The 12,091-nt window shown below is 41.7% G+C and overlaps 1 protein-coding gene across 1 annotated transcript; it reads right to left on the bottom strand.

Annotated features, from left to right (window-relative positions):
- Positions 1-5,137: 5,137 nt before the first annotated feature.
- On the bottom strand, positions 5,138-9,734 carry NENF (neudesin neurotrophic factor; the record flags this gene model as incomplete). Its single annotated transcript, XM_084261279.1, has 4 exons — positions 5,138-6,801; positions 7,434-7,537; positions 8,285-8,345; positions 9,585-9,734. The coding sequence occupies 4 exons, from the start codon at positions 9,732-9,734 to the stop codon at positions 6,625-6,627; spliced, it is 492 nt and encodes a 163-aa protein (XP_084117405.1). The 3' UTR covers positions 5,138-6,624.
- Positions 9,735-12,091: the final 2,357 nt, after the last annotated feature.

Below are 12,091 nucleotides of genomic sequence, written 5' to 3'. Positions count from 1 at the left end.
CACTAGAATCAATAGGTTGGTCTTCTGCACGCTAATACCAAAAGCTTTTCAGGCATCCCTACGAGGTGCCACCATCATTTCGTTTCTGTCTACCATTTTTGCTGTGTCAGAGATCAAAGCTGCAGGGCATTATTTCTGACTTGTTTAGTTTAAGAAATAGATGGGCCTATTTTAGACTGTGAGACCTCTGTCTTTGTCAAAATTGCCAGATCTGTCTGTGTGTATCTCAGATATACATGTATGTCTTTCTGTATCAGGAAAGTGCATCACAAATACCTTAAGTCCTACTGTTGTATTCTTAAAAAGCACTGCATAACTATTTTAAAATATGAATCATGGCTCAACAATAAATAAGGAAAAATCAGTTATCTTCTTGAGACACTTCCAAGCATGATGTAGGACACAGACATAGAATCACAGAATATCCTGAGTTGGAAGGGACCCGTAAGGATCATGGAATCCAACCCCTGGCTCCACACAGGGACAGCCAAGTCAGAGCTTGTGCTTGAGCGCATCGTCCAGACATTTCTTGAACTCAGTCAGGATTGATGCTGGGAGCACTGGGGAGCCTGTTTCAGTGCCCAACCACCTTCTCAGTAAAGAACATGTTACCTAAGAATACAATCTCAATTTAAACATGTAATCCCTTTAATTAACACTTTTGCTGTAGGTATACTTAGGTCTGATGCACAGCCACACAGTTCCCCAGCTCAGAATTAACACTTTGCTTTTTGTGGAGCAAAATTTATTCTTTTTAATGACACTATGTTTCTAGGAGCTTTGCTTAAATATAAAAATTAATACAGGTTAACTGTAATGAGTATGTTTACCTGGCTTTTATCTGTGATCACTACCAAAACATCACTGCAATGTAAAATCAAAGCTGTATGGTCACAGCCTCCAAGGAGAAGAGTAGCTGCCTAGGGATGCTCTTGATCTCCCACAGCTATTTATTTTAAGTTATCAGTTTAATCTATAAAGTTATCCTCCGGGCAGTTAAGTGCTTGGTAACTAAGGTCTGTGTATCAAACACAACTGATTTTACTATGCAAAGGAGCATAGAACTAGGCACAGGGAAGTTCTCACTTCAATTGTAACTTAATTCTATTTATCCAAATGCCATATATATATAAGGGGTTGGGTTTTTCCATTCAAAGAATCTGTTGTCTACAAAAGAAGGATGCAAGGCTTTAAGTTCAGCTCTACATTCAAACATTCCTGCAAGTTTAGGCCTGTTGGGATTCAGTTATGTGTTTGACTTTTTGTCATCAGTCCACTATCTCTGTCATCGTCATGTCTAAAGCCCAAGTAGAGGCGCCAAGAAGTCAACTCAGATTTTCACAATGCAAGGGTTAGTTCCAAGTCTCTTGCTTTATCTGCTGCCTTTGCATAATTTGAGAAAACTTTCAGCAAAATCTGGAAGGTAAAATATGGACATTGGGACATTGATTTATTTTCCTTTTTCAGAGAGCTTTCTTTGAGGGAAAATTATGTCATCTTTTGGGTTTTTGTTGGATGGTTTATCTCCAAGATGGCTTGCACCCAAACTCTTCTAAGCTTTTTACTTCTCAGAGAGATGATGTCTCACATCAGAAGGGTAAAAGCTCATGTCAAGGAGTACTGCAGAACATGGTAACCTGAATATTAACAGTGCAAGTGCAGAATTTACAACTGCAACAGCTACAGATAGAAAAAGAGCTACCTATTGGAAACAGTAATAGGAGTTGTTTTTTTGAGATGACTTTCTATCCTGTTGTTCTGCAGTTCATCCAGGTGCACAACCTCTGTTTTTCACAGAGTTTCTCAGTTTCTCTCTCTGATTTCTTGTCAACAGATAACCCAAGCCAAGAAGATCTAAGCATAAGTTTTGTAACTAAGTAAATTCGGACTCTCAACTTCTACTGAACAGGAAGAAAAAGGCCAAAACAGAAGGCCTTACAGAAAAACCAGCAGGTGGGAAAGGGTACAAGTTTACATTGTTGTCACTGACCATATTTGACAGAGGCAAAAATAAGAACTGTCTGTTATCAGATCCGCATGTGCTGCTCTGCCAAATCTACCTTACGAGCATAAATTGTCCCAGTAGCACACTAAGATACATTCTCATCTCCAGCCCATTGTGTTTGCTTTGTTAGGGGTTGTTATGATCATGCCAAGATCAAAATCATGCTTATGCTGTTGGAGTACTACTAGCAGTGATGCCTACCTATCATACTCTTTAGTTCTTTCACACTCTGGTGGAATAGAATGAAGAGAAAAGAATCACCTTTTGATAGAGCACTGTTTTTTCTGGCAAAGCAGTGAGATACAGTCCATATTATAACCATTGAAATCAGCATTCACAGACTGGGCTCTTAGTGAAGTAATTATTACAATTCTAAAAGTTAAGGGGGTTTTATTTATTTTAAAGCATTCCCAGACAAGGACTGACTTCATTTGGAAATGGTCATTCTATATACCATGTAAATAGCTTTCAGGTTATAAGTTCATGTCTATTTTTCTGTATCTGAATATAACTTGCAGCACATGGATTTGTCACATAAGTTACAGGGCTTGTATGTTGTTTCCTGTATGGACAGAAAAACATCAAGCACAAAAGTATAAATGGATGATGTATATATACCAAAGTGTATGACTGACATGACTTACGTCAGTTCTGGGGATTTCAAGATATCCCTGAGAATATCCAGTGTTCATCTGAAAATGTGTGAATACTAATCAGAGCTACACAGCACATCTTACTGATATGCAGCTGAATCCTACTGAATGGCAGCTTTTTCACTCACACAAACAGATTTTTCTGATTTTTTTTTTATTCATCTCAGTTTAACCAGATCAGCTGAGAAATTAGCATTGGACTTCCTACATGAAACTTTTCACAGCTCTTCCATTTTTACTTAAGCAGATGCAAATCACACTGAACATATTTCAGATAAGTATATTTGTCTATAAAAGAGACAGAATACATTTGTGGAAGTCAGCTAAGCAAATTTTTTTCCTTGTTTTGTCTCTTGCACTGTCAAGTGAGTTCTACATGTTATTGGGAGTCTTGCAAAGGAAAAACTGCAGCAATTAAATGCCTTCCCATTTAATATATAATTTGTTGAAGACGTAGCCTAAGGGTGGTTTTGAAAAAGTTAAAGGAGGTGATTTACAAACTGTATTGAGGCTTCTCCCATTCCAAAGCACTGTACTTTTATGGATAGGCATCCTCTTTTAACTTTTACTGAAATGTGGAAGTCTGGCAGGTCTGGCAGTCAGAAACATGATCCTACACCAATTCCTACGTTGTTATGAATTCACAGCCAGTATCATCACACCACAAAGAGTATTAGTCTAGGCTGCAGTTTAAAAAAAAAAAAAAGAGGCCTTTTCTGTGTAAGAAAACAAATACAGAAAGTGATTCTCTTAATCAAAGCCTCACATTTTGGCAAAGGGCCACAGAAAGAACTATTTCTGTAAACACACTGCAGTTAGGAAAGAAATAAATTCTGTTTATGCCTAAGTCTCAGCTGTGTGATCTGCAGGACTGGCCATACCTGTGTTCTGTTGGGTGGTCTTGTTTAGATAAGGATGCAGTAACCAGTAACTATGACCAAGAGCTGCCAACACACCCTACATGTTCTTGGTATGATTTCACTTAACTGCAGTCTCTGCATCCACAAAAATTAAATACTTTCATCTGCGTTTCATAACCCTTTGATTGACTTGTGCTTGCTTACTTTATTAGATCTGTTGCTCCAGTTGGTAAACAGAGAAGTCCTTCAAGTATGGATGATAGAATCGATCCTGTCACAAAAGTTTATCAAGTGTTTTAGGATCAAAGTGATGGACTGTTGAAAAGAGCCCCAGCTGGGAAACAGCAGCTCAGGTTATGCGTCCTCTAAGCAATGAACCCATCTGATATTCTTAAGATTCTCAAGAGTATTAATAAATAGTAAAGTAAGTAATCCTTGGCACAGCAACTCATTAAAACCTCAGACCATTCTGCCACCACTATTAAGTTAGCAAGATGCAAATCAGAAGCAGCACAGCAAAATTAATGGCATTTGCAACATTATCTGGAAGCAGCAAGTAAATTGAAAAGAAAATCTTTGCTCTCCAAAGGAGGTGTGCAGAGTAGTAGGAAGGCTAAAATAAGACTTTACACAGCTTGCATAAGTGCAATGTCTAGATAGTGAGGGCACCTGTCTTACTTGCATAATACAGAGGTCAGGGAAATGCCATTTACTCAACAAAACAACTGTAGCAGCCAATTTGCTTTTAAGCAAAATGTATTTCAGGCTATTGACAAGTAGCAACCTTAGACATAAAATGACGTCATTAAATTAACACTAAAAGAATACTGTGGTACTCTGAATTCATTTTTCAAAAGTAGTCAGTGAAAACATGTTAAGGATAGATGCCCACTTAGAGCTGCCTTATCATACCGCTGTTCTACCAAGTGGAAGCAAGCGAAGTAGCTGAGGCAGTGATTAAATATGAGCCCTTCCTTTCCCGAATAGAAATAAAAACTAAAAGGAAACATTTTGCATTCTAAAATGCAATCAGTTTTGATAATCTTTAATAACAGAAAGGAGGGTCTAGAGGATCTCCTGTTCACAGACATGAGGGAAGGCAAGTTGCAATCACAAGGATCTCACGCTACAGGAGTGGGGTTTATAGGAGTTTCCTGTTGCAACATTTCTTCACTGAAACGAACCTGAAGTTTAGGACAAACAGAAGCTAAATTACCCACTTTGAGATCACCAAAGGTGACCTCTGTAGTGTGAATAGGAAAAGCAGGTTGAGAAATGTAATGCTAAGTGGTGATGAGTTACTATGTAGCTACATTTTTTGAAATGCAGCTGGACATGCTGATCCCACAGTAGCACAGCAACTGAAGCTGCCCCACCAGGAAGCGTGCCAGGAGGGGAAGGGTTAGAAAACAGCAAGCATTGGAAGATTATTTGTGAAAAGTTGGCAAAAGAACAACCACCAATGATACCAAACCTTTATGCATTCTCAAAAGGTGGCAGATGTACACCTATACCTGTGGGCATGGTCAAGGGGCCAACTCCCAGCTGCTGTTGGTACAGCATCAAAAGGTCGGCAGTAATAACAATATAAAAACAATTCTCTGAAGCAATTGTATTTTCTTAGATGCTAAATTATTTATTCCACCCTAGAGCACCATCTAACAGCAAGGGAGGCACCTATGGAGTCCCTCCTGCAAATTAAAAAAGTAAAGACACAAAACAGGTTTAGAGTAAAATCTGTAACATTCTGAAAGAAAGGAGGGAGAAATAGATAAATAAATAGAAATGGCTTTTCTAGTTATTCAATAGACAAGCAACAGTCCCCTGCAAGCCATAAAGTGGAGTATCATCTAATAAAACCCTTCATCCTAAAGAAATAGAACAAACCAAAAAATTGTATTTTTATTATACCTGTATTATTAATACAGAACTGGGAGCAGCTGCTCAACACTCATGCAACCTGTCACAGTGGCAGATGAACCTGCATACATGACATACATTCTACTTCAGTTAGTCAGAGTCAGTGGTTAGCAGCAGTTTATATAGCATGTGCTTTTACAGTCCCCTTATTGCTGAAGGACTACCAGAGGAAGCCAGCAAAGAGGCTCTGCTTCCACCCTACAGCATCTGCAGTTTTATATTGGATTAAAAGGAAGAGGAACATATGAATACACATTTCAGTGCAACAGCAATGATGAAGCAAGAGTAAGAATAAAGAAAATCTAACAAATTAAAAATTAGACCTGAAATTGTTAATATAAAGATGTTAATATCCACAGCATACTAGGCTACTGTAATAAACTTGTGCTATCATAGTATGTGCTAAACAGTGGACTAGCATTTCCTTTTTATTTTTGTCAGAGAAAGAGTGGAGGAAGCTCGAAGGAAGCCATCATAATCCAATACAGATGACATCTTTGATAATTATTTCAAAAAATTAAAGTGCCATTTATTCAAAAGTAACATAATAATAGTCTTACTTAAAATGTCACAGTTGTTCTCCTGGGGAAAAAGGATTTATTTGTCTTGGTTTACAGCTGTAGGCTTTGCATAAATATTCCACAGTAACTGCACTTTAAGCAAGTGAGTGATTTTATATCCAGTATTCTCAAACCTGTCAAATGTTAAATCCCACAATGCTTTTTAAAATGTAAGCCTCTATTACACCTATTTGAACATGTGAGGCCTACACTCGCTTGAAGCACAGAGAATTGATGTTAGCTCATCCAGATCATGCATTCACACTTTACCAAGGAGCGGGAAACAAACTTGGGATTTACAAAAAGACTAGTGTCATGTTTCAACTATGAAAATGTCCTTATCTCTTCTAAAGAATGTAATTTTACATTGTGCACTCGAAAACAGAGAAATCCGGGCAGAAAGAACGTTCATGTGAAGTAATTCCTGTCATTCAAACAGCCCAAGTGTATGATACTAATACAGATCCATTTGTTTCCTGGAGACTCTGTGCACACACACATATATTTTCTAACCAGAGAGCTGACTGAGGATAGCTAATTGTCATAATGAACTCCAGAAAACAGGAAACCAATCTAATCCTGTGTGGTGCCTCTCCTCGGGCATTATCAAAATACAGAAACGTTCCTCAAAACTCATCTTTAATATTGAAGTGTGGCTGATCTTCGGGTTTAAAGTCTAGATTGGGGCTGCCATCCTCATTCAGAATTCGTCGAGAAGTATAGCCAACAATTGGGTATTTGGCCTTATAAACATTGTTGAAGATATCATCTAGGGACTTCAGTTCCTCTTCTGTGAGTCCTGTCTAAATGAAACATGGAAATGAAAGTTCTGTCTCAAAGAAATAGAAATACAGATATTTACATGCATCTTTCTTTTCTCTTGATTACTGCAAACCTTAGGGTCAGCTTTTGGGTCACTTTTTAGAACACAATTAACAAAATTGATAGTATAATCTGTAACTTTATTTTCTTAATTCAAATTCAGCCTTGACAAAACTTTAATATATTCAGGTCAAGCCATTAGTCTCCCTTCACTTTCCCTGAAAAAGTAGATCTTAGTACAAACAACAAATAACCCACTGCCAGAGTTAGCATCCACTGCCGTGTCGGTGACACAGGATACACTAAATCAAGTGACAAAGTAACTTACTGTCTTTGGAAGCATCTTTTTAAACAGTGGGTAACTTCCCCATTATGTGCTTACCTAAGTTGTACTGAATCCACAGATTAAAAACCTTTCCCCCCTAAGGCTGTCAGCACTGCACCTTTCATGAGCAATAAATACACATCTATTTTATGTATTTAAAGAATATTAATGTTTTAAAATATGTGAATCAACTTAAATTAAAACAAATAATTTAATATTATCATTCATCATCTTGCAAAATACTAGAACTTCACAAATCAGAATTAAACTAATAGCCCATTTTCTTACTATATCATGTGTGAGATCTGCTGGATCCAGAGACATCTTTGCAACTCCTCTTGTTGAGTCTTTTCCAACAAGAGAATTGTATGGGGCTCCTTTTCCATAAAATTCTGTTAGAAAAAAAAAAAATCATCCAGTGATGATCCAACCATGTACAGGGTTGTTCAGCCTCTACTTTTCACCAGCCTGTTAGATTTGTCAGTGAACTGAAAGGAACAACTCAAGTCTAAGACTCTTCTTTCAATTTGCTGCTTTTTCATAATATATCCCAGTTCATAATTAAAAAAACACAAACCAACCAGAAGGTGTGGTTATATAACTGTTGAACTCCTATACTGCAGTCTTAGAATTCACCTGGTTTTTAGAGCTTTGACCAAGCTGCTGGGCTGCATGGGTAAGCAAATAATAGCACAAAAGGAAAAGATGAAGTTGCAGCAATGCTGACATTGTGTAGTGCAAGTCAAGTTGCATCCAAGTTAGCTCTGATCTGGTCAGTTTACGTACCCAGTGCAGTACAGTGCTGTAGTGCTGGCTTCTGTGTGGCCTGACCCCACATCTGGCGAGGACTCGGGGGTCTGGGCAGGCGTCCAGTGTTTCTGTTGTCAGCACCCAAGCTAACTGGACTACGCTGCCTTGGCTGTCTAAATGCACTATAATCTCCAACAGTGTAAATTCTGGGCAAAACCTCAGCAGGGGAAGTGTCAGAGGAGGAAAATCACGTCCTTTCAAAAAGGAAAAAGTATATTCTTTCTGTTACAACTGAACTGCAGGTTTCTAATGTGTTGGGAACATTTGAAGAGAAATGGTTGAATAATAGCACGAAAACAAAGCAGATGGCAAAGGGGATGCAAACTCACCTTTTCCAGAAGTGACATCAAATACTACTCCTTTCACCGCCAGGTAAATGGGCTGTCCTTCCTGGAAAGAAGGCATCAATATATCCTCAACACTTAAGGGCAGGCAAAATGTAATTAGTTATAGCATTGTAAGCATTCAGGACACAAAGCAGCTAATTAAATTCCCTGCTATGTGTTTTCTCTTGTTTGTGTGTGTATACAAGCATACGTATTATCTCTCTAGAAATTTCTTGCTCATGTTTTAAACTGTCCCTGAGATATTTTAATTTTTTTTACAGGGTTGAAGCATATGGAATGAGAGAATCTTTTTAATCTAAACGTCGCAATCATAGAAGACTTGTCTCTTTTGCGAGTCACCTCTTGCCCACGATTGTCTGTTCGAGATGATCAACTGCATCTTTCTGTTCCTAATGCAGATGGATATAACCCAAGATAAAAGGGTGCATGGCCAAGAGCATTCTTTATTTGATTAGGATAACAACAGATAAATACGTAAACACACACAAATCTGATCTGCTGACATCTGTTTTACTTAATAAGCCAGTGCTTCTGTGTTATCTGTTATACATAAGATGTATTTTTAGTCGGGTGCTGGCTAGTTTCTCGAAAGTATCTCGAGAAGACCCTAGGAAGGTCAGCCAGCGAGTTTTTCAAAAGAGAAGACAGATGTGCCTCAATTTATCACATTGAATACAAAGTTCTGCCGAGACTTCTGCATCACAGAAAGCTAAAAACTCTTCAGTTGAAACTGCTTTGTTATCTCTATCATCTTGTAGGAGGAAAAAAAAATGGGTCTAAATACATGGTTTAACAAATTATTGGCAGAAAATTGCTTTTGCTCCAACTGATGGCGACTGAAATTCAGTGGCATGAGTACCTTGTTAAGCAGGCAACTAATAAAGTAGGAACGTGCCATCTAACTGTCTGTATGCAGCTTCATTGGACCAAAATCAGCAGCTGCCAGCAGGACAGGCCAATAGCGGGCTGGCGACACAAGAACGCTAACAAACTTCTCGGGAATGCTAAAGAGCAAGGTATCCCATAATTCCGGGGGGAGGGGAGCTGGGGAATGGCATAACAGCAGGGCACGAGAAAACCAAACTTTAACATGGTTTCAGGCCCCCGAGCAGTAGGGCAGGTGGCAACGCTGGGTGCTGCGCGGTGCGACGCCAGGACGCTCCGCCGCGCCGCGCCGCGTACACCAGCCCCGGCCCGGCCCCGCAGCTTTCGATACCCGGCCGGGCAGGCGCGGGGGCCCGAGGCCCCGCCGCGGCTCTGCCTCTCTCCCTCCCGCCCCTACCTGCTGCCCGTCGTATCTGGCCAGCTCGGGCTCGGTGAAGAGCCGCACGGGGGCCTCGGCCGGCGGCCTAAAGCGCAGCTCCCGCTCGGCCGCGACCGGCAAGGCGCCGAGCAGGGCGGCCAGCAGCAGCCGCGCCGCGCCGCCCGCCATGCCGCCGAGGCCGGACGGGAGCCCCGCCTCCAGCCGCCGCTGGGGGCAGCCCCGGGCCCCGCTCGTCCCCGGGCAACCGGGAGAGAGCAGGTTTCCTGCCCCGGTGGCTCGGTGAAAGAAAAGTGCGTGGAGGCGTGTTTAAGCCGGGGCCGCCCATGCACTGAAGCGAAGTATCTGCATGTGAAGTGCCCGGCGCTACGGAGCGGCTGGGGCCGCCGCTGGGGAGCTCTGCCGGGCGGCGTGTGCAGCTGGCACCTACCGGCACCTGAGGAGAGATCCCTCCCTTTCCACCCTTCTCCCCCCATGAAGTTTTAAATGTGTATTCACAAACCAGCACACCCCAGACAGGCCTCGGCTTATGCAAACCCAGCGAACTCGTATTTTTAGCCTAAGGAAGGAGAGAATAAATAGGAAATTTTCGAATGACGTGATTTCCCCATGCTATAAATAGAGCGTGGGGAAACATTCTGGGCTGGCAGAAGAATGGGCGGTTTGTAATTCTATATAAGATGAAGAAAATTAGAAACGTTTTACAGTTTTGCTAGATGCATCACATCCCTCACTGTAGTGCTGGCAAGCGCGGGCCTGATGGATGTAAAACTTGGATGGTTGATGCTGCAGCGCCCAGTCTTCCTGACTACCGTGCTTGGTATGACTGCTTCTTGTACAGTGTGTTGTGAAAGCTGAACAGTTCGGAGAAGGGTCTGGACAGTAAATAGGGGATAGAAATGGGTTTGATCTTTGCTTTAAAGATTGTTTATAAACACTTTTTGCACAAAATCTTGGTGTCCACTTTGGAAGGCACCTGTTCCACATTACCTGAAGTAACACCCTTCTCCACTGGCTGTCCAAAGGCAGTTCTGCGCATTGGAGTAAACAGTTGAAGTTGCTAATCCAAAGCAGCATCTCCATAGTTCTCTTGTGGGTGACACAAGCAGCACAAGAGAGCAAGAGTGTGTCACCACAGTATGGGGGTGCTGATCAGTGAGCCACATCCCCTTTGTGAGGAGCTAGGCCAAGCCTTCAGAGCCAGAGTGTGAGGAATGCTGTGGCCATCTGGGAGCTCGCAGGCTGCCATCCAGTGTGGCAAGCCAAGCATTGGTTCTGGCAGGGTGGAGGTTTACAAGGTTGTTACTGTGTCTCTCCCTAAGCAGTGAAATTTGCCTACATTGCCTAAACAATAGCTAGACTTCAGAACAGGCTTCTCATCCCAGCTGCCCATCTCGTCCATTTGCTGACTCCACACACCACAAGAGATGTATGAACTGTCAAGTAGCAAAGAGACCTTTAGTAAACCTTTGCACAAAACAACTCCTGAACACTCCCGTTATGTGTGAGAAAGAGTTCTGGCATTTGCTTGGTTGCTGTGACTGCAAATACCCTGCATGGATTTCTGCAGAGACCCATGCTGCTGGGAAACAGGGAAAAGTCTATCTTGTCAGTTTGGTTCAATCACATTATAGATTTGCCTTTTATTCTGAAATCGTTATTTATTAGTGTCTCCCCTGGGGAGGGCTGCAAGTGCTGAATACTAGCCAATATCTGCTTGAAGTGTTATTGATTTGGGAGTGGGTTTGAGTTTCAACCACAGACATCTGAAAAATGTGTATCAAGAAATATTTTATCTCTGAAAGGAGAAGCTATCTATTAGGATTGCTCTCAAAGGACTTCAAACCTTGGTTATTAATTGACTAGGATCTTGGGCATAGGGAAGTGATCTACTGAGTACAGACCCCACCACAGCATTGCACCTCAATGCAAGAAATGCTGCACATACCTTTGCATGATGCTGAAACATTAACCATCACTTCCGTGCTGGGGAAGAAAAATAGCTGTGAAAGCATTTGTGGATGGATGGCTCATGAGTCAGCTCTTAAGCGGTTTGGGCTTTTATCTTATTGGGGTACCCCATTGCTGCTGCTCTTCTGCTAGCTCAGCCCAGGTGGGTGTTTGTGGGAGCCCCGCACAAGTTTTCTCTGGTTGCCGGGTGTGTCTGTTGTTTTGGTGTTCTGCTGTCAGCCTTGAGCAGCACGCTAGAGGTTATAAAGCAATACTGTGTGCATCTTGGGGAGAGCTGGCAAAATGGATTTGCTTTTCCCACCTAGTTCATTCTCACGTAGGAAGATTTGTGTTATGAAGGTGTGTGGTGTAGAAAAACCTGATTTCCCCATCACGGCACTGTACTCTGTGCTCTCAGTAGAGAGGAACGTTCCCTTAAACCTTACAAACCCCCCTCCCCACCCCCCACTCCCAGTGGGTGTGATGAGCGCCCGTGCAGGATTGGGTCGCTTCACACTGTCTAGAACAAGAGACCTCGGCAGAAGCTGCTAAGCAAGCTCTGGAAGCTGAAACAAGAC

This window comes from Gallinula chloropus (assembly GCF_964237585.1).
Source record: "Gallinula chloropus genome assembly, chromosome: 3".
NCBI lineage: Eukaryota > Metazoa > Chordata > Aves > Gruiformes > Rallidae > Gallinula > Gallinula chloropus.
This window is presented reverse-complemented; position numbering and strand designations above follow the sequence as displayed.